General features: G+C 37.5%; 3 protein-coding genes across 3 annotated transcripts; all 3 read right to left on the bottom strand.

The window, feature by feature from the left end:
* Positions 1-629: 629 nt before the first annotated feature.
* On the bottom strand, positions 630-3,400 carry LOC143460982 (neo-calmodulin-like). The gene is made up of 2 exons (XM_076958697.1): positions 2,907-3,400; positions 630-2,220 (listed from the first exon to the last, which is right to left on the bottom strand). Exons 1-2 carry the CDS (start codon positions 3,237-3,239, stop codon positions 2,044-2,046), a joined length of 510 nt encoding a protein of 169 aa, XP_076814812.1. The 5' UTR covers positions 3,240-3,400; the 3' UTR covers positions 630-2,043.
* Positions 3,401-9,414: 6,014 nt separating this feature from the next.
* On the bottom strand, positions 9,415-11,526 carry LOC143458979 (zinc finger MYM-type protein 1-like). Its single transcript, XM_076955899.1, has one exon. The coding sequence runs from the start codon at positions 11,524-11,526 to the stop codon at positions 9,415-9,417; it is 2,112 nt and encodes a 703-aa protein (XP_076812014.1).
* Positions 11,527-13,490: 1,964 nt separating this feature from the next.
* Positions 13,491-15,619, bottom strand: LOC143459849 (uncharacterized). The gene is made up of 3 exons (XM_076957150.1): positions 15,374-15,619; positions 14,584-14,790; positions 13,491-14,427 (listed from the first exon to the last, which is right to left on the bottom strand). Exons 1-3 carry the CDS (start codon positions 15,505-15,507, stop codon positions 13,824-13,826), a joined length of 945 nt encoding a protein of 314 aa, XP_076813265.1. The 5' UTR covers positions 15,508-15,619; the 3' UTR covers positions 13,491-13,823.
* Between the last annotated feature and the right edge of the window lie 8,283 nt (positions 15,620-23,902).

Genomic DNA, 23,902 nt, shown 5'->3' with positions numbered 1-23,902 from the left:
ATACCTTGTAGAAGTTCCCGTAATCGTCGCTTAATTGAAATTTTGAACATTCCCATGGTAAGACGCCCAACCTTCCTGTTGATATATGATGAGTAGAGCCAGTAGGTGACCAGCGCGTTGTTTTCATAGAACTTGCCGGGTCTCCGTTAGGTACCTGACACTTGTGATACGAGTAGAGTGCAGCTTACGTTATACAATAGCGTTCAAGTGCCGGTCTTAAATTTATTTCTTTCATATCAGTGAGCCTTAATGGGGCGGAATTTGATAACAGCAAACTGCCCTTTATTTGCGTTTGTCAAAAATTACGAATTTACACAATGGCACGTTAACTACAGGCCAATCTGCATCTTGTCCTATTTTAAATTGAAAAAGTTAAATAACTTTGTTCTGATTCAGGGTTACTATTGTGGCGTTTTTAGTGCCACATAGCGTTATCTCTAACTTTTCGGACTTCTCGGCGCATACCTCACATATAATTATTATCATCGTTCTACAAGAATGCTTGTGCTGTACCGCACGACAGAATGTATCATGTTTCACGAGTTCTAATAAACGTTTTAGTTGAGATTTTACCAACCGTTTGTCTGCAATTTGTGCTGGCAGAGAAGGACATGTAGCCTTTATGGAAGTCAGGTGAAACGGAGTTTATTGACGCAGACACGTGATCTCCCAACCAGAGATCTCTGCACTATAAATGCTTATTGTCCTGTGTGCAACACAATAGCACGCGGTTTATGTACAAAACACAAAACGTTTTCAAAGAGTGCATGAGTTGGGCATTCAACTTTAAAATGTTGGTGGTTCAAGCTTTGCAAAATCTCTGATGCCGTATGACGTCACCTTTGGAAACATAATTTGGTAATCGTATGTCTTGCATACAATGATTTCTTCCATTGCAATATAATATAGCGTTGCAATTGTGTATTATTGTTGACTGTATTTTAACATACTATCTCAAAAGCGTAAGAGCAAACAGATTTTGCAGTGATTGAATTGTATAACAGGCTACTATACGCCATTGCCATAAATCCCAAGTGATATAGAACAATCTCGTGCAATCTTTTTTCCTGCATGAAAATTTAATCGGTTGGAAATTACGTTTAATGAGCATAATATTACATTTTTATTTAACTCAACTTTCACAATGATTTATAAGTATTATTATTGATCTTATACTGAAAGCGTCGTACCAACCAGCAAAATCTTGGTGGACCAAAACGTGCACAACAAAATGCTTTTTACATCATAATGTAACGCACGAAAGACTAAAATAGTTTTTCTTTCTGTGAACTGTAAAAAAGATAAACCGGTTAATTGTAAAAGAATACAGTTGAAAATTAAGCTTCCTGTAAGTCACCTATAGAAGGCGTATCGGTCAAAAAATAAGATTTCCCTGATTTCGTTACACATTTACGTAGAGCTTCAAAAAACCTGTTATGAGTTATGACCAATCATGGGGTAGCATGGACGCATGGTTTGTGTTGTTTTTTAGCATGGGAATTCCTCTAGTAGTTGGCACGTTTCAAAGTTCCAGGTTGGGCGAAAACTTGGATAGGAATTGGCATGAAAAAGTAGGAAATGTTTGTTTTTAGGTCCAAAAAAACATTTTTCACTTTGAGCCTATGTAATGGGATATAGTGACATGTGATTTTTGCCACATTCCAGAGATAGTATCAGACAAGCCTAGTTCAAATAAAAAATTTCAGTGATCTCCATGGAGCGATTTTCGAGTTATTGCATTTTTAATAATTTTTTTACCTAAAGAAATAAACAAAAAATTGAAACCCATATGCTTTCGACACCGTTATGTGGCATGGCGGTAGATATAAATATTTTTAACGAGTTGCATTTTCTGAAGCTGTTTGATGAGCAATAAGCATTACCGACGTTTTCACTTAAAAAATTACCCGAAATAAGGTATAGCGTATAATAATTTTTCAACTTACAATTACTGCAATTTTACAGAAAATAAACTTTACAAAAACACAAATAACACTGATATATAAGCGGAAATATTAAACAAATACATTATTGTGCCTTATATCACTTTTTCGACAACATTTCGACAAACTCTTCGTAATCGATTTGACCATCTCCGTTTTTATCGGCTTCGCTGATCATTTCGTTCAAGTCGTCTTCCGATAAATTTTCGCCAATATTTTTCATCACCTGCTGGAGCTCAGACCTGCTTATAAATCCATTTCCATCGCAGTCGAAGACCTAAACAGGTATTGTTTAAAATGTTATAATCATTTTTCTTGGACATCTATTCGAGATCAGCAACATAATGGTATGGACGATTAGTGTTTTTAAGTTGTTTTTAGAGCCCAATGGGGTCTCTTATTTTTCCAACGGTCTCTCAAAATTTTTACTTCTGCAACTACAGTAGAAAATTAGCAGTTAGTCTTCAAAAGTCGCGGACTCTTAAAATTTCTAAGCGGTTGCCAAAATCAAACCTTAAAAACCTGTGCATGATCAATGATCACGCGTCAGATGCGGTAAAAAATGAAGTTTGTTTTTCGCACTTTCAAAATTAAGACATTACTCATTTGCAGTGAAAAATAGTTGTGGTAGATTTAACCTAAAAAAATATCCATGATAGTGGCCGCGCTCAGTTCAAACCATGGACGATTTAACCCAAAACGAATATAAACCCGGGACGATCTAACTAAAAATTAATAAAACCCAGGGCAACTCAACCCATAGACAGCTATTCAACTCACCGATGTTGGTCGGGTGGTTGTGGGTTTATTCGTGCAGGGTTGATTCGACCTTGAACCATTCACAATTTACCTCCAGTGCCTAGTTACGTGTGTTTACCTTCGATGTTGTCACCTTGTACTTCATACACGTCAACAGTTCATCACAATGTTTTGTTTACGCAAAACAAATACAGTGATACTTGCCTTAAACGCCTCTTTCATTTCCTCTTCATCATCCTGACCAGGTCTGCTTTTAGATTCCATCATCCGAACAAATTCTTCAAAGTCTATCATCTTGTTTCCGTCCGCATCGGCCTCGTTAATCATATCCCTTAGTTCGGATTCCGTTGCTTGGTAACCAAGTGATACCATTACAGCACCAAGCTCTTCGGCTTCAATACAACCGTTACCGTTGCGATCAAAGAATGCAAAAGCTGCCCGAAGTTCTTCCATTTGGTTTTCCACTAGAGTTCCAGAATGTGATCCATTAGTTAGCACTTTTTTTTTGCTGTGATGTTGCTTGTCTGCAAAGGCCATATTCCCAGTGGTTTTCGAAGCACTAAAAACACGTCTTGAACACGCAAAATTTTGCTTGTGAAATATCTTCCAAGCACAACAGCTATTAATAACTTTCCAAATTTATCGTCACCCTACATAAGATTAGACGCCCCTAAATATCTATAGATTTTTACAGAAGGCATCGATTTTTCAACTTATTATGGCAATCGATAAGCCTTGTTTTTAACTGAATGCTAAAGTAGTACTCTTGACGGCAGTTTGCTTCGTATATTTCTCGAGTTCTTAACACGGCTGCTTGCACACGAGCGGACGCGTTGCAGGGTGCATTTTTGGAAGCCTCTGTCTAATTTTGTACACTACTTTGTCACGCAGAATACTTCCGTTACGTCATAGATATATAACCACTACTGCTAATACTCGTTAACAAAAAATGTCGAAGCCGGTTGACGCAAATTTTCTGACCATTTGGAAAGTTTTGACTTGTGCCAATGTTGTCAGCACTGTTTATCGACTACTGCTATTACTTCTGCACTCGCAGCTCGAATGGTTTGAGTAATTTTCCTAACCGAGAATCGTTTCCCGCTTTCCAGCTGTAGGATAAACAGATGATTATTACGCCATAACGTCGTTATCGTACTGTTACTAAAACGCTCTGGTATTTGCTGATATTGGATGTAGACATTGTAGCGTGCCAACTTATATAACTATTACAACTGCAACTAAATTCCAAAATTATCAGTCAGCCAGAAACAATCAGTCAATCTCGTCATTTAAGTCGCATTTGTAAAGAACAAAGTAATTGTCTCTGGAGACCAATTTCACTTTTAACTCAAACTGCAGCTGACGTTCATGAGTCGTTGTTACGCATATGCAAGCTTGCGTAAATTGACTTTCTCAGAATTATCGTCTGCGTACCAGCCCTAGGAAATTACAGACCGCAACCTGTTTTTCAAGAGTTAATCAAGCGAAGTCCCTGTAATCTTGCCTTCGAAGAGAGTTTATAAACCCCCAGATGAGGAATGGAGTCTTTGTCGTCAAACCCACTGAATCAGCACCTATAGTACTTACGTTATACCACATATCATTAAAAATGGCGCTGCCATATCATGCAGCCAAACGTTTGACCTACTTCGTGCTTAAAAGTTTTCTTTACAATTCTCAGAGTAAGATTTTTGACTTACCTCTGAAAAAGGTTTCTTAGACACCTTCATGGATAAAACTTGCGGTTGGAATAATAATAATAATTTATACCGGACTTAAATCGCTGATGTTCAGCAACCCATCTGCACTACAGCATGCGCATTTCGGGAAATCTCTTGACGGTTACTCACTAATTTACTGTCGTTCAAACAGTACAGTATGTTCATTACAAACATCCAATATCAGAACCCTCATAAAGCGTTTTAAATCAATTGTGATTACTGTATTGATTACATGTCAAGTGGTTAATTGCAACTGCCTAGTTTATGATTCACATAACATCCCACGTGCAACATTTTATCACCATCGAACTGAAAAAATTTGAACCCTATTTATAATGACAATAGCAACGATTCTTTGTCAAATTTTTCGTACTTATATACCTGTTGGTATGTTGAAAACGCGACAACAACAGCTCCGTATCTGGTAATTTCAATTGTGCCAACTAACCTATTGAAAGGCGACCAGATAAGTACATGTAGTAAATTACACTGCACTTAAATTTCATGAGACCCAAGACCACAGAAAACACACCACGGAAGCGAAACGGCATTGAGATATTATTAATTTCCAGCAAATACTGTAGCCAAATATAATAAAGCTCGGTAATTTAATTTGTATCGATCCGACCTGTTAGCAGGACGACTGACGAGGTCTCAAGTACATGCTTGTGTTTGGTCCTACGCCTCAAAGGGATTGAACAATTAACGTGAAATATCATTCATGCATGCAAACATATTCTGAGTCTAAACTTCAGCTATACTAATATCAAATGCTATTATCCATTTCTATATGTGGTTTCAACTTTCAATTGCTGACAGGTTGGAGTTGTAAATGGGTCAACTATTGGGCACACACCCAAAATGACAAGCAAACTATACTAAGCTATATTTTCCTGTTTCCTATAAAGATTACTTTTTTGGCGCAGGCCCAGATTTCTGCAATAAGTTATTACGGGTTTTGCCAAGAAGTCCAATCGAAAGGACAAGTTTGGCGATTTTGCTCAGAACATCATTTTCTGATGAATAAGGAGCATAATGCACATATGGTTTAATAGGGAAACCTGTTGTATTCATTAGTTTGAAGAAACTTTGCGATTTTTCAGCAAACCCTAATTGTTACAGAGAATTTATGTTAATAAAAACACATTGCATCTGCCCATCCATTACAATAGTATGTCGCAATTGTTTTTTCTACCACCCTTGCTATATATATGTCAGCTTGGTAACGGACTGGTTAGTGCGCCAGCGCCAAACGTAGAAAGGTGGCAATGATGCTCATCCATGTTACGGTACTTAAAGTGGCAATATACCGCTGTAATGCAGGATATGTCCTTCGACAAGGCAACGCTTGTTCCAGTGGGGCCACATACTATACTCTTCGTGGGAGCACGAATATTCATTATTCGTAAGCCGTTCGTGATAATAATTTTGAGAGGCAAATTCTTATGTCAACTCTTATTGCGAAAAGTAAAAAAGCATTCATAATGTGTAATGACACAACACTGCACCGTTTTTTTCAGTCGCACAATCTTTTCCCTCTGAAGGAGGCGTATGGGTTTCCGAAAAACGGCCAATTTCTTTTTTTTATTTCTTTAAGTAGAAAAACTTTTAAAATGCAATTACTCAAAAACCGCTCCATGGGATACCTGGAATTTTGCACATCAACTAGGCTTGCCTGAGACTATATAATACAAAAATATGGCAAAAATAGCGCATCTCTAATTCCTGTTACATATAGACCCGAAGTCAAAAGTGGAATTTTGGGCCTAAAACCACGCATTTTCTTCTTTTCATACCATTTTTAACTAACTTATGCATTCGACCTGGAACTTAGAAACACGCCAACTGCTAGGGGAATTACCACGTTCAAAACAGCACTAACAATGCTGCACTTTGTTTGGTCTAAGCAGAATTTAGTTTGAATTTTAAAATTTAGATTTTAGAAAACTTAGTTTTTGACCCACACGCCTCCTAAACTTTTCAAAACGATCGAGCTTGCAGCCCTATATAGGCGCTAGTGGAAAAAGCTAAGTAAAAAGTTACGAACGGTCTTGAACACTCTTTTCTCATGATTAAATTACTAAACTATTGGCTGCGATTTGAAATAAACGCTATTTTTCAACTTTCCAAAGTCTCAATTAAAAACTAACCCTTCCGACACAAACTCTGACCTCTCATGACTAAATTACATCAAAAATAAATTTGAACAAAAAAGGAAGTCGGAATAAAAATTCGAACCTGAGACCTCCAGGATGCAATCCCCATCGTTAACCACTACGCCTTCTCATTGCTTTCTTCCCCTCGTCCAAAACGAGAGTTGCATCAGTGAAAATCTGTCAGTGATCGTATTGTAATTCAGTAACTTCGGTAAATGGACGCCGGTGAAATAGTTACTTCGTTTTGTTTTGTATTGAATGGTATAGAGACAAAATTCCGTATAGGCCCCTTGATACCTTTTAGCCCCAGGCCTATCACGGTCTTAATCCGGCTCTGTGGACGGGAACAATTTTCAGAACAGCTAAAATTTTATGGTCACCATAAGTTTCAATGCAGTTCAGTAGGCGATTAACGGTTTGTAAACAGAGCTGTCAACATTCAAGTTGTAATGCTGTAACTTGTAATCATATCACCACGTGTATTATTCGCTAAGGACTAGGCCTAGTCCTCAGTAACTATATACAGTTTTATTAGGCCTATTTGGCTTTTAGCTTTGCAATAATGTTCATAAATGCAAACTTTTTGGTTTGAATTACCTGATCAACAAAGTTATAATGCATTTTAGAACTAAATACATTATGAAACAATAAAAGAAAGCGATAGTTTCAAGCTTACGGAACGTTTTCCGTGCCAGGTTAATGAATTATCGTCCCTTTAAATTCAATGAAGACATAGTTATATATAGCCTAAATGCAATATAAACCAAAAAAAACTATAGAAAGAAAAAATCTCTAAACACATTTATTTTTGGCACATCAAAAGAAATATACACTAAATTACTTAATCAACGCACCGGAATCAACATGTGTTTTAATTTATAACTATAAGCTTACCAATAGAAATATCTAACTCTGAATAATGAACATATCCTGATATCCACATAATTAAATCGAAATACGAACCAACAAAACAGGCTTCACTATAGCTGTTACGAAGGTAATAGCTGAACACAAAAATTAACGAAATTCACAGCCTCACTAACAGCAAAGAGTGACGCGTTCAGTAGAATATTTTGATCAAAACGTCGCCACCACTAGGTTTCGATTCTTCGCAGAAGGATTGGCAGTTTTTTTGTGTAGCGACGCGGTAAAAAACAACATCATTGTGAACAAAAAGTTTGGAAATGCAGCGCGAAAATCTTACCCGTGTGAACGATCAGTTTTCACCTCCTGTTTTGGAACCAAATATAAAACCTGTGTGAACGTACCCTTAACGCTATGCAAACACATGACAACGTGTCTAAGCGCAATTACATAGGGACTTGCAGTATATAGCGACTAGTCGGACTTTTTTGTTTTTCCCAACCTGAGTTGTCTGAAAGTTTGAAAGTTAAAGTTTGTATGTAATCAAAACTGGAGTAAGTTACAAAATATTACCAGTTTCACTGTGCAGAACTGGCTATCTAGTTATAAAACTGTACAGTAGTGAAACACAGCTTTAGACGGATAACCATGAAATAAGCTAACAGAGTGTTCAATGAAAGAGCATTTTGGAACACAATAACTATGTCAGTATGTGTAACACTTATTTTTGACTGTCTGCCTATGGTCGGTAAATGAAACTCTACCATGTTCTTTTCCTAAATTTACGGCCAATCGTGTAAAACCGGAGAGCAATTAATCGAAAAGCAGCAGCTGACGCATCTTGCAGATTTACATTAAAACCGTACCGGAAGCTCGGGTGTATATGCTTGCTAAAAACGACAGAATCCAATCTAAAAAGAGGGCTTCCCTTTACAACACTTACTTTCTGCCCTTCACGAAAAACCCAAACATATAGAATGACTTTACCACCAAACTTGCGAGCAAAGCACAAAAACACAATCAATGTTGGCTACGTCGCACGACAACAAGCGTGGAGCGTAAAGGACTAGGAAAGTCCTCAGGGGTAGCGAGCAACGCGTCACGAAGAAGCTAAAAACCATCCATATGTACACGGTAAAGAAGTGCGGCAGTGTGAGAGCGACATGAACAGAAATGAAACAATGCACAGCGTTAATAAAAATAGATGTTAACACGTATAAACAAATACTGCACGCACACACTGTAAAAGCAGCTTAATAACAGTTTACAGAGTAGTAAGACTAAAAACAAACTGTAAATAGTAATAAACAGCCTACACCGCATAGCTACTGCGCCTCACAAACAGGGTGATACAATACCAAAATGTAAACAGTTGCGCAAAAATATCCTACGACCTATGCATTGCGAAAGTGAAAAGTTGAGTTTTTCACAAAACGATACTTGACACTTGACAGTCAGTTAGTACACTGTCATTTGCTACGGTTGGTAGACTCTAGCAAATGAACTCCTTAATAAATTCTACTTATTAGTTGGAAAAAATATATGAAAGTCTATGAACATATAAGTCGTTGTAAAATTTATAAATGTTTATAATTGTAAAATGCGTTGCACATACAGTTGTTGTAAACAGGGCCGGATTAAGACGAAACTGGGCCTGATGCTGCAGCGCAAAAACAGGCCTATTTTTTCTAGGCATTGGTACATATGCATTCGACACTCTGACTCCACCGTACACGCGTAATCAGACCGACCAAAGAGCCTTTATTGCTTTCGACGCAGTCAGCCAAATTTTAATGAACATGAACAATAATTACGACGTGTTATCGTAAAAACTCGAGAGTAACATCAGGCTATGTAACACCAACACAATTCAATACCAATATTGCCTGAAAAGCGGAGTTAATGAAGAAAAGGCTAATCCAGATCAACTTAACGTTGGCATATTGTCAATGCTGCGCTAGTGCTGCTTACTTATACTACTGTTTTTCGAGCCTTAGCAAGCGCGAAATCTTTGATCATGTCAGTGCAGTCAAGGCTGCTCAGCACCTCATGTTCAATGCTCATAAGCGCCAGCATGTTTAGCCTTTCCTCCCTCATCGAGGACCGCAGCTCTCCTTTGACTATTCCCAGTTTTGAGAAGCTCCGCTCGCCGGAAGCATTAGACACCATCAAGCACAGATAGATGCGCAAAGCAATCTCGACGTTTGGAAATGTTTGAGAAAGGTTCAACGACGACAAAAGCTTGTACATGGTAAGCTCTGCTGACTCGTTCACACTCACCGATTTCTGGGTGCGCATAAATGCAGCAAACTGTATGAGCTCAGCCACCAGCGTGTCTTCCAAGTCATCTGGATACGAGGAAACGAGATTTTGAGCTTTATTCTCGATCTGCTTTATGCTCAATGACGTTAGCTCCGAAAGAAATCCGAATGTTGTAGATATATCCTCATACGCCTTCATTCGCTTTTCCAGTTCAGCTAACAGTCTGTCGATCATGACCAGATATATATGGGTTTTGAATGTTTCCCTAGGGGTGAGGTTTTCTTCGTTTGCAGCTCCTTCATCAGGCATTCGCTTTCGCTTACGGCCTCGACGTTCTTCAGCCTTGTATTCGCCGTGAGGAACCTTTTCGATCGCCATCTGCTCATACACGTCAAATCTGTCCCGTGCAAATTGAATCGTGTCGACCAGTGATGCCAATAAACTAGTTGCCGTATTCAGACTGACTGTAGGGTCTTGGAGGCTAATGCTCGTACTGTTGAGACGGCATAGGATATCGTTCCAGGCAGTCGCCATAACTGCTGTCTCAAGTTCGTCTATCCTGCGCGAAAATCCGTCGGCCTGGTTTCTCGTATCGGCCTTCTGCTCCTTATCTGCCGCAAGCTCATCCAGGACTTCTTGAATGCTCTTCCACCCTTCTACTAGCGCTTTGACAGCATCTGCACGTTCACACCATCGGGTTCCAGACAAACCTTTGAGCGTTAATGTGCAGCGATTCTTCAGTTTCTGCCAGCGATATGTCGATTCAGACAGGAAAACGTATAGTCCATTGACAAAATGAAAAAACCTGGTACAGCCAGCGCAGCTATTAACAGCCTGGTCTCCTACCAGGTTTAAACTGTGGTTGCAGCATGGAATAAAAGCAGCATATTTACATTCTCGCTTCACAATTGCCTGGACACCGTTGTACCGTTCTGACATGTTTGACGCATTGTCATACGACTGGCCTCTGCAGTTAGTAACATCCAAGCCATTTTCCTTCAGAAAGTTCAGAAGTATGCTAGCCATGTGCGTAGCGGTGTGTCTCATCATAGGCAAGAATGTCAGGAACCGTTCAACTGGACCCAACGGCAGAACATATCGAATAACAATCGTTAGCTGGTCGAGGTGTGATACGTCAGGTGTAGAGTCAATCGAGACAGAGAAATACTTCGCCTTCTTGGCTTCTTTCAGGATGGTGTCCTGCACCTTTTGTCCCATGAGCTGCACCAGCTCCTCGCAAATTGTGGATGACAAATAAGAAATGTGACCTTTCCCGCAGTTCGCATATTTTCTAATATGGCTAGCCAGCAGAGTATCGTACTCCGCCAACAACTCAATGATGCCAAGGTAGTTACCATTATGAGGGGAACCTATGATCTCATCCGCGCCCCTTATAGCAAGGCCACGCTTAGCTAGGAATATCAGAACGTCGATGAGCCGCTTTACAATCTGGCGCCAGTAACACCGCTCTTCCTCGACCTGTTTAGCGGCTAGGTAGTCAACACGACCGGCCTCCCTCTGTCGGCTCGCAAAAGACAACATAGCCTTGCGATGACCATCGCTGCTTTCATGCATTTTTATTCTGGATTCGCCTGTCCTCCAATTGTCGAAACCGCCGGATACGAACTTGGTTGCTTGAACAGCATTACCACCGAACAACTTGCATGCAAAGCAGAACACCTTCCCGGTCGAAGGCGAGTAGCACAACCATTGTCTATAGGATTTTTCACCATTGAGCGGATGCGTACGCACGAAGAAGGTCTTAGTGCATCGACGTTGGAATGATTCACCTAGGTATTGTCTGGCGCTCTCTTCAAACATCGATTCAGTGTGTTGGCAATGTTTTGAACCTTTCTTGGCCCAATATTCTCGAGTGTCAGCGTTGATTTTACCCCACTGTCCTAAATCATTGGTGATATCCTCCAGCGTTTACGCCAGTGCTTCGCCAGTGATAGCGTCTCCTTTCACCTCTGCTCTCTCCGCTGAACTTTCCCGCTCTTTATCCTCTCTTTCCTCATCAGGTTCATCTTGCTTGGCCTGGTCTTCAGGAGCGCTCGAATTTGCAATCGCATCCGACGCAGGCAATTGAAACGAAGCTGCTCGCATTCCAAAGTATGAACTCAGTTTTGGAATTTTCGCCAGAAGCTTTTCTTGTTCTGCTGCTTCTTTCCTTTTCTTTTTCGCTTTATCCCATCCACTGAGTTGAGACGCCATAGCAAGCGTGCACAAAACGCAGCTAAATTTGTAAATTGTGGAACCGTAAAATTTATCGCATTAACTTGAAATCTTCCGTTACAATAAACACAACGCCGTATATTTAGCCTACGTCACAGTGCAAAAAAAAAAACATTAGCAATTGTCTTAGAATTAAGGCAGTCGCTAGCGTCCAAGTGAACCCCAATGCTTTCCATCATTTTTTGTTATAAACTGACACTGGTTTCCATCATTTTTTGTTGTGAACCGGCAGTTGTTTGCACGGTGTTAGCTTGTGAATCGGCAATGAAACAACATTGAACTCAACAATAATGATTGCTAACTCTTTTCCCAACCATAATGAGTACTAATCTTACTGCCTTAACCTAATCTATTCCTAAGGCTTAGCCTAACTCAGTGGTTCTCAACCGCCGGTCCGCGAAGTACCGTATCTTACTTTCTGCCAAGCTAATTTTAATCTGGAATCATAAGCATTGCAAAGTTGATACTTCCTGTAAAACTCATTTTACGCTTGGCCGATTCACAGCAGCAGGCTAAAACTGGCATAGCCTATCTCTCCTTCGTTGATACTGCAGAACTGTTTAATAATAAAGGTTAACCTTCCGATGACCTAGATTTTGTGCCGTTTATGATTGTTTCGTCATAAACTGCGTCTAGCTTTCAAAAAGTTTTGTAATACAAGGTCATTCTTCACTTTTCAGATGCTGCAATAGCTTGTCCTGTTAAACTACAGAAGGATTAATATGGAATCAACGAACCAACAAGTGTATTTTAACAAGAAGGAAAAAACTAAGACTTCTGAAACAAATAATTCTCAAAATGGAAATGAACCAAGTATCAGTAGGTGCAAATGTAAACTACGAAAAGGGCATATGCAGATAAGTTGAGTGTCACAGAGGGAAGTAAGAAACGAAAAGGGGAATTTGTCAGGCAATACAATAAAAATACTTGGAGCTTGGTTTTACAATAGTTCCGGGTAGTGAACAATCGTCACGGCCCTAATGTTTGGTGTGCTCCCAAATTCTGCCAAATGACGTTATGAAACCTTCTAAAGTTGTTCGTCACTTTCATTCAAAGCACAACAATCTTGAAGGCAAGCCACTTGAATATTTTGGACGAATATTCTCTGATATGAACGATTAAAAAAAGCAAATGAAAAGATGACGACTACCGAAAAATCCTTTCTTCATGAATCCTATCTAGTTTCTCTACGAATAGTTAAAACCAAAAAAAGCATACACGATTGGGGAAGAGTTAATAAAGCCGTGCATCTTATCTGCGGCTGAAGTAATGAAGGGCCCTGAAACAGCTCGAAAAGTGTTATAATTTTTCATCTTAAATAAGTAGTCTATGCCAAAATCTTGCTTTATCTTACGTGCCTAGGCGTAACACTGTGCCTAGGCGTGCGAAAGTCGGACTACAAATTTCATAATAAGAATTATTTGTGGGTTAATTAAGCAAAGGAAAACTGTTCAGCGTCCGGAAAATTCACGTCTGTTTTCGTCTGGGCCTATTTCAGGAATGGGCCTAATGCTGCAGCATCAATAGCATCCACCTTAATCCTGCACTGGTTGTAAATATAAGTTAGCTTGCGATTTATTCTTAAAATGTTTAAGTTTTTGAACTTGCCATTATGCCAGCACAGGCGCCACACATGTATCTGAAAAGTTTAAATATATCTGTACATAGACGTGTTGCAGTATAACATCCGGAGTCTGCATTATCCGTGAATGAAATTATACCAAGTGGCGTTATTGCAAGATATAGCTGCAAATGAGATAGCATATCGATATTTTTTGAAGAATTGATCTATGATTGAGGATAACCTTAATTGCTGACTAACTCTTTGATTCAATGATAAAAGTGAAATTGATTTGTTAATCTTCAGGGTCAATAGAAATTTATTAAAGCATGCCGGTAGCTCTTAAGAGAGCGTTGGTAAACTCCCTATCTTCGAATACGTAGACGAAGAAATTTGCAAACGAATTTCCGAGAACAAAGCTAGAAGACAAGAACATGAAGACATTCCAGATATAATTACTAACAACATCGAAAGATTTTGGAAAATTCCTAAGGTCAATGGTTTGCAGGCTGGCAAACGATTGGGTAATGATTAACGGAAGATAACAAATCGTAAAAACTATTATAATCGATCTGAGAAAACTGCAAATAACAGTTTCCCTCGTGGTTCGATATGTAGATGTTTGGCTGAGTTGTTGTAAGCGTAGGGTGCTGAATCGCTTGATTTTTATCCATAATGAAAGCGTTAAGACCCATAATGATATTAGCCCAATCGTAAGTGTCATATGATATATGTAAAGCTCATCCATTTTAACAGACAATGTCATGCCGACAAAGTGTATCCAGTAATGGTCGTAAGGAATCACAATAGGCACAAGACCGAAAATCACAGAAAAAATCCAGGTAATCAATATTATACGCAGCACGTATTTTTTTAATTTTCTTCGGCTGTTCCAATAAGATAGCGGCCTGCCAATCACGAAGTATCTGCCAAAACAACCTGTAATTCCACATATGGCAACAAAGCATAGATAGGCTACTTTGTTAACTTTAATGTATATAGTTAAAGAGATAAAGTCTATACAGTTTTCTTTCGTTACGTACAAAAAGTAATGGTTACAGTCAGGCTGTGTAAAAACAAACCTAAATCCTGAGGAAGATATTAAAGTAAGCAGAGATGCGCAAAGTGAAACGTTTGTAAAGAAGCCTGTGACGTTGCAATACCAATCTTCGTACTCTTCTCGTTTTGCAAGATTACGGTTGCCTTGTTTAAAGTGATTGTACACCATGCATGGCTCCGTAATCAGTCCTACTATGAGATCAGCGACGGCCAAAGACACTGAGAAATATCTGAAATATAGAAGGTTTTTATTGTTGTTTCAATATAAATGTTTTCAGCTGAAAATAACACAAATTGTTTTGGGAAGCGACTATTTCACGGTAATCGGTCACGCAGCCTGTTGTAAGACGTTTAGGTTAGGAGAAAGATAGCCGATTAGGTTAGAAAAAAGTTCATGCAAAAAGTTGGTTTTAGTGGAGTTAGATTTAGATTAGAAGGTAGAGGTGATGTTTTGGTTACTATGTTATAGCATTTAAGTTAGGTTAATAAGAAACTTTGAAAAATAGCTTCGAACACATTATTTTTTCCCGTGAAATGGTGGCAGTCATTTTTTTTATCGACAACTAGATCAATATCATAATCAGGGACAGGTATTAGGCTATGCACGACTACGACTTACTGTAGCTTAATACATAATAAATGGAAAATAATAAGTTCGTTAGGTTAATTTGTTTTGCAATTATTAACCACTTTGTAATAAGCTTGCTGCTTTTAAAGTTTAATGCGCATTGTAAGCCATCAAAAATTCATGTCGTAAATGAAGACTGAAAAATGTTAAACACCCTTATATTGTCCCATTATCCTTTAACCTACCCGTGCGAGCAGTTGAAGTGTCCGGTCCTCGTTGCGACAAGAAGGATGAGACCGTTCACCAAGACTGTTAATAGCGACATAAATGAGTCGACTATAGCGATCGCATAATGGGCGAGCTGACACGTTTGAGGCATGCAGTCGAAAACGTTTTTTCCTATTACTGATAAAGCTGGCAGATTGTCGGGTTCTAAATACTCAAAATACGGACAAGTAAAAGGAAAGCAAAACGGAATATCCTCATAAGTCGTTTCCTTGTACGATATGTACTGAGTCTTGCTATTGTTTTTATGCATTAAGCAGGTGACCTTTTGCTGGTTTCTGCAACTTATGAAATTGTGAGTGAATATATATAACCTGCACGAGTAGGAAATGTCATCATAATTGTCACCAAACAACTGATCTTGAGTTAAGTTGTCTAACAACTGCTTGGATGAACAAAAAGTTATCAATTTGTCTTCATTTTGAATGTTTCTATGGTAATCTTGACAAATCTGGGAGTTGATTACTCTGTAGTAGAGGGATAAATCGAAATTCGTTTCATGGCACTCTGCTTCAAGGAAGTCGTTTTTGGTGGTGTTGGAAAAATTTGCATCATTTTCAATAACATTCTTTATCCACGACAAATAATCAAAAATGGAATTTCTGTTTGGCTCATATTCAACTTTTTCCACATTTCCACCACAAAAATCGCTTACAAGAGTGATGGTTTTATTATCATTCTGATGGGTAGGAAACAAACAATTGTCTGATATTTTGCCAGCTCCCAAGTCACATGTCATGACAAAAATCAAAATCCACGTGATGTGTGGATTTAATTTCATTTTCTTAGCAATTGCGCTGCTGATGAGAAACGGGAATAATAAGTTAATATTCCTGTTATCGTACGTTATATATCGTACACTTTTTTCGTAAACTTTGGAAAACAAAAAATACGTTCAACTCTTATCTGACACAACGAAAGGAAACACGCTTACAAATGCAGTCAGTGAACAGAGAAAAGGGCCCAAGCCCCAAGCCAGTATAGCTTAAAACGTGGAGATGTTATTACAATGCAACTGTGGCGTATTGGTGAACTGAATATATAATAACTGCATGTTCTGACTCCTCGAAAAGGCTGACTGTTCTTCCTAGAAAGCACACAGAATTCACGACAACTAAAAGTGTAACTTCAACGTTCGTCAAATCAGAAAATATAAAACGACCTTCTCTGTAACACGTGCACATGGAACTAACTGATGAAATCAAACGCAATTTAGAACACAAAAGGTCACACAGAAGTAAAAAGTAAAGATACAGATCCAATTAAAATTTTTAAAAACAAGCAAATTTAGGTGTGGGATATTTCTGTGGCACTGACCGCCACAGTACTATATAAAACTGGTGAATGAAAATAATCTTGTGCATGTAGCCTACAACATATGTCGGTGTTCAGCCATCTATTTAGCAATCGTCAATAAATTCGGCTTCCTTATCTTGCAAAGATTTCAATTATAGTCTATGCCAGTCTAATCATAAAGTCTTTAAAAACACCCATACCTGTAAGCTACCGTCGGTTACATAGTTTAAAGTGATGTTCGATTAAGTTACCTATCTTACATACATCATATATCACGTTTTCTATTTTTCTTTTTCCGGCCAAAGCAAGACGGCCTAGACAGATAGCAGCTAATTTTTTCAGTACTAATTTTGTTGTACTTATTAATAGGTTTGCCTAACACTTCCTCTGTAAATGGCTGCTCGAAAGCTCATTAGCGAGTTGTTTTGTCGTACTAAAAGAAATCCTAACGCGTAATGAAATTTTAATCAGCTTAAATAGATGAGTTTCATCACTGAATAATAAATGTGCAAAAATAAAAAAAAACTAATATTTTATAATCAATAGTTAAATATCATATAATTACATCAAAAACAAATCGATTTTAACTTTACCCTTTGGGGATTTGCTGTAGAAATAGTTTTGAGATTGCCAAATGTGATTCAATTGTGATGCATCTGACCATTTATTTTCCAAATAACTTTTTTCCTGTCAACCTCTCCCTACTCGAGTAAATAGCTGCTGCTGGCTTTTGTAAACAAAGGTAAGCGGACACCGACAAGTATTTTGTTTACCCAGAATTGTCATAAGATTTACATGAATTTGCAGTTACTTTCACAAGTCGAGATTTTAAGCCATATTTTCTTTACGGTAATTGTCAATTCTAGCCAAAATGTTTTAATAATGTATGGGCTATTTTTCCACAAAGTAAGTTCTCTCCTATTCACTCACAAGCCTTTGTGCCTGTTCCTGTGTAAAACTTATTCAAAAACATATTAATGAATAGTGTAGGCTGTGCTTATTATGACCACCTTGTGACCAGACCATTTGGGTTATATTATCCGAATGATCACAATAACCAAAACAGCTACAGTATTGTTTAACCACACCAGAATTGATAGTCACGTGCAAAATAATAAAAAAAACGTCATTTAATCATTTATTTTATTAATATTAAATAAACTTAGAAACAATAAAGTGAACGTAAATAGATGAAATGAGAATACACGTGGCACGATTGCAACTGTCAAGTTGCCTAATTGACACAACAAATTGATTAAAAATCCGAAAAAGATGAAAAAAGTAGTCATAATATCTGAAGACTAATCATGGTAAATGGAGAATTTTATATGGCAAGATTCGGGAACGTACCAAAATGGTCATATAAAGCGGTTTGTCATATTATCTGTGGATATATTGAGCGGATTCTACTGTATGATTTTAAAAGACTTATACACTTGGAAGTATATGGAAGTAAGCTACTTTATACACGCAGGCCTAATAGTTTTAAATAGGTTAAGAAGTAGCTTTTGAAGTTATACCATTTCTAAATGTTTTGGCATTTTTTACATTTGCCTCATATATTGTCCAAATTACAGAAAACTCAATCGCTGTTATCATACACAGCCAGTACCATTTCATAAAAAAATCCTAACCCCTTTAATCGGTCTAAATTTGTGTTGTTTTCTTGTTTCATCAAGCGCCATATCAAAACCGACACCAAAACTGTTACTCAAAAAATTGCAAACAAATGAATCAGGTACCATAAATGTAATAAGGTATCATAAATGTATAGTGTAAAAAATGTAGCCAACCAGTCTATATACAAATATTTCCTCAACGGGACAAAACAGTACAAATATATGCATCCATGCACAGCTATCTTGAATATAAGATGGAATGCCAGGTGTGCTAGTATCGAATTATAATTTTATGTGTTGCTGGATGTAGTACAAGAAGTCAAAATTTTTCTCTTTTTGTTATTTTTAACTTAACCCTTTCGGATGTAAGCCCTGAAAATTATGTCAACGGAGAATAGGTTGTGTGGCACCAACACCACAATGTGCAATTATTCATTGCAGTCATTTGCCATTGAATTATTTATTCGAGCGTCATAAAGTTGATCAATAGGAGTTTACATTGCTGATGGACAGTAATTAAAGAGCCTTAAACTCATTAACGCTACAAGGTACTGTAAAGTAGATACCTCAAACGATCTACACTCTACAGTATAAGTGCTATATATTGGTCAAAATGCTGTAGGCATTGGTGGGATTCAAACATTTTAATTTCCGGTTCTTTCTCTAGCAGCATGCCATATTGGTCCGGGGCCGATATAACATAGGCCTATACATTATACGCTTGTTAACAACCGGTTGGCGGAGGTCATTAAAACTCCAAGAACCGACTGAATCCGGCCTCTGGCTGTAGGTGTTTTCTAATGCAATAAAATCAATATTTACAGTTTAGAATGAAGTCATTCATCTCGTCAAAGCGATTCTATCTCAACTAGCACTGGTAGGGGAGACCGAGGTTAGTTGGAACAAATTTTAGAAAAATTTAAATAACCAAAATTCAGAATGATCTTTGAAACCTTTATCTAGTCTGGCATAATGACTACTCTGTTCTACATCTTATGACAAAAGACTGCCCAGAAATTGTTACAGGTTTACGCACAAACTTTAATTTTTCAGACATCAGTCACGTGTTTCAACTAACCCCGAAGCCGGGGTTTGTTGGAACACCAGACGGGGTTTGTTGGAACACCAGACGGGGTTAGTTGGAACATACATCGATTTGTTATATACAGTATTCAAAAGTCTCTGTTCTTTGAATGTCAATCAATCTATTGTGGATTGTAGCCTGACAAGTCAACAGTGAAGAAAAATTTCTGCTGACAGCGTTTCGTTTCTCGTCTGTTCAAAGGAACAGGCAGTTTGAACACAAAGTCTTTTAAATTTTGATTGAATTCCGATTCGTCAGTGTCCTTAGAAAAAATAAACGGGAGGCATTCACTCACTAATTTAGAGTGACTGGAACGCTTCAGTTTGAATGCTTCATTTGAAGATTACGTCCCCATCTTCAAAAACATCACTTACTTGTCCAACGTACTACTGCACACTTTTTCTTGTAGAAAAAGTACCTTCGCAAAGTCACATGAGGAAATTCATATTCCTTACCAACTTTGCGGCAAGGCCTTTTCTGTATTAAAATCTGTTTCACTGCCTTTTCCATTACATCCTTTGGAGTAGATCCACGTTGAGTTTTGCGCTTAAACTTACGCATACTTTCAATTAAATAGTGTAGCTATTTATCGATCTGTATCAAATAACAAGTTCCAACTTAACTGTACGAGGCTGGTATGAATTCCATCAAGCATTAATGAAAGAAAATTTTACTCATATGATACAGCATAAAGCAAGTGTTTAGCAAAAGTTATTCATAATTTGAACATGTTCCAACTAACCCCATTCAAATTGTTCCAACTAACCCCGTATGCTCATGGGAGAGAAAACTTACTTTTCATGTAGCCACAAAACCAGGTAATTTAATTGCCTTTGCCTTTTATGGTACCATTGCACATTTGCACCTACGGTTAATATAAACTAATGAACTTTCACTTATCTCTCTAGACCACTTTGTTACACTATATTTTCCAACAAGCTCGGTTTTTAATTCGAAGTGTACAAAAAAGAAAAACTCGTACCATTCTTACGCCTCTGCTCTGAACCCAATAAAATTAACATGGCGAATAGATAACAACGTTGTCAATCACTAAGAGGCAGTAAAGTTTTACAAGGATGTTCGAGGAGTACAAAAACAGCGATGTCTCAAAAGTTAATTATTCTACATAGTTTACAGAGATTTAATTTATGCTATATACCAGGGGTGGCCAGACCTGATTCATGCTCGAGCCGCATATAACAAATTCCAGTTTTAAAAGAGCCACAACACAAAACAATAAAAACACGAATTTATTCACTTACAACGAAGTGTAGCTATTGATAAACATTAGTGCTGCGTGGTGATACTATGAGTCTCCACCTGGGCTTCACCAACTCTTTTTGCAATTATTGGTATAACCGTAACCAAGACTTAAAACTAGGTCAGCCCTGACGTACAGCTTCAATTTGACAGTTTACTTAAACTACAGTGTACAAGTTAGCACACTTCTGTACAATAATGCACTTTTTGGAGTGTAATTTGATTATTACTAACAATGAGTCCATGGTTACTACGTGTTATAGGACGCATTGTTTCATAATCTGATCAAACAACTCGTCTAGACCGGGAAAATGCATGTCTAATTCAACAATGCTAATTCATTAAAGAGCCGCAATCAAAGGCTCAAAGAGCCGCAGTTTGGCCACCCCTGCTATATACTATAACTATAGTATATAACTATATAACAACGTCAATTAAGCAATAAGTAAACAAGGCAACGCATAAAAATTTAAGCTATAGTGACCTCAAACGCACAAAAGAAGTGGTAGTTACCACGGACTTACTCGAGCTTACTCTCCAGGTTCGGCTGTATTATAGAGCTGGGCTCTATAAAAAGCTTGCTAAAAACCAATTCTATATATTCAGTTTCGATTTTCAAGTTCTGATTCTTCTTTGTGTGTTTACTGCTTATTGTAGGTTTACTTATAGTTTTCTACTTATTTTCTTTCAGCCCTCTGGGAAGTTTTATCATCCAGGACTCTCTAATGGAAAGGCTGTTCTGTTCCAACTCTGCGATAATTTGCTATGTCGATTGTTTTGCTGCAGAGATATTAACCTTTTTATTAAGTGCAGCCATGGTGCTTCCGCACCGATTTTTTCTTGGAATAGTGCCAAATGGAATTCAACAGTGCCTCAAAAATGTTTGATAGCGTCAGGATAACCTTACATAACGGAGTGAGGATCGATTCTATCAAACGTTGTCACATTTTGATCGATCTTTTACCCAATTATTACGTGAGTACGGCTACAGCACAAACGCAATTCAAGCTTCTTAGTAGAAAACTCGACTGATCATTAGGGCAACCAAAAGTCAATATGGTCATTTTTTTTAACCTGCTCAGAATGCTATCAAACAAGCACAAAACAAATTTCAGCTTTGTACGACGTGTGGTATAGAAGTTATTAGGTCAAATAAAGTCAAAATGTTACGTTAGGTCAAAATACGGTCAAATTGTTACTTTAGTTGTAATATTATTCATTTTTTATTTTGTAATATTTTGTAATATTATTCTTCCGCTTTTCTCTTTTCTTGTACCGCAAACAATTCCAGTGCCCCAAATTATACTTAAAACCAAAGCCACAAAGAGAGGGAAGGCCTTTCAGCGCGTCTGGTGACGTCACGATGTGAAGGCATTGCATGCATTTGAAACTGCAAGTTGTCAATCTTAATACGCAGAAACGAAAAAAAGTCAACATTAGAAAAGTGTTTTGTCAATTTTAAATGCAGCTTTAGATAAGAAAGTTGCTGTAGACAGTGTAGAGACTATCAGTATAGCGTTTTTCAAAATAAGGTCAAAATTTAAACTTTTTAGGTCAAAATAAGGTCAAAATTTGCAAATTTTAAGGTCAAAATTTAAACTTTTTAGGTCAAAAAACTGGTCGCCCTACTGATCATATATAGAAAAACACATTACATAAAGGCAAGTTTATACGGCGTTACAAAGTCGCTGCATTTTCTAATCGTATGTACGCCGTAAATTGTCATTTACTGTAGCCTACAAGTTTACTTGTAAATGTATTTTTATTTTAACGCATTTTAAACAATTTTTCCGATGTAAAAATGAAAATTATGAACCCCGAGCATTTTGAAGGGGGTAAGTAAAAGCGGATTTTAGAGCTACCTCAAAAAAAAATTCACTTCTGTCCTCAAAGCAATTCGAAAAACGCCACTGCATTTTGACCTGATTGTCATCATGAACATGGTGTTCGATATTGTCCGAGAAATGTCTTTTTTACATCTATCACTGATTTTGCTGTTTGAAAAGCACGAAAAATATGTTGTAAAGAATTTTGCTCCCTGGCCGGAAAATCAAGAGCTAAAACTGTAAAAGTTTATTTTGTTGCTATATAGGCATAATGATATTTGTAAGTTGAAAACAAAAGTTGTGTTCTCCGAGAATTAGTGCGGTCTGCTAAAATCTTACCGAGCTAGGTTTGATTACAAACAATTTACCAACTACAGACAATTCAATTAAATTTTTATTCTAAACTGTTTCTCAATTGTTGAGATTTACGTTATACTTTTTGTCAAACATTGAAAAACTACATCAAGAAAATGTTGTTATTGATATACCAATATATAAAACGGACGATTTACTGTTTAGTTTGCTTTTGTTGTTTTACGTATTTATTCCTTTCTGTTTTTAGGTTTTTTACTTTGTCATGGTTACCGCAGGCATATGTTGTCCTAATATATTCTCAGTCCACAGGTTGTATTGTATTGTCACTTCACGGCGTCATTTGTTTTTACAAGCATGTCTAGCATCGTCTAAACTTTTCTTTTGTGAGATGCAGCTATGTTACCTTTGAGTTTCGTCACGCACGAAATTCCTCACATGCAGTGCATGTATCTAGGAATACAAATTCCTTTGTTATTAGTTATTACTATTGATGGAGAGTTACGTTTTCGACTGTAGGCTACGGTAAAGTCATTTAGTTTGAGTTTTCTAATAGCCTCTATAACATTGCCAATACGTTTTATTTTGTTAGTTCGGATCGGCTATTTATATGTCATGGGCAGTGGGTATAGTGCGGGCCTATCTTAGCAAGCGCAGGGCCCAATGCAAGAAGTGATAGTGGGGCCTTTTCCGGTTTTAAATACGTTTACGTCTATAACTAATGATAATAATAATAATAATAATAAAGTAAACCAAGTATCAACTATTTGAAGACCCCATTAAGGTTCCATTTTGTGGCATGCAGTTTCAACCTTATCATTATCATTAAGTTTTAACATTATTTTATGTAAATGTTAATAATGTTATTAATACATTACTTTATGTATTATTTTAACAAAGTTTTAAACACTATCTTTCTAGAACAAATTTGAAAATTTGACAACAAACAAACACTGTTACTTGCGCGACATAAACGTTAATTGTTATTTTTGTTTTGGTGCTAAGTAGGACGGGTCCCAACGCAGTGGCATCACTCGCATTGGCCGGTCTTGGGTAATGGGTATAGTTGTTACTTGTTACTGTTGTTTCTGC

Source organism: Clavelina lepadiformis, chromosome 5 (genome assembly GCF_947623445.1).
Source record: "Clavelina lepadiformis chromosome 5, kaClaLepa1.1, whole genome shotgun sequence".
Lineage (NCBI taxonomy): Eukaryota > Metazoa > Chordata > Ascidiacea > Aplousobranchia > Clavelinidae > Clavelina > Clavelina lepadiformis.
The sequence above is the reverse complement of the archived record's forward strand: the minus strand, read 5'-3'. Positions and strand labels throughout refer to the sequence as shown.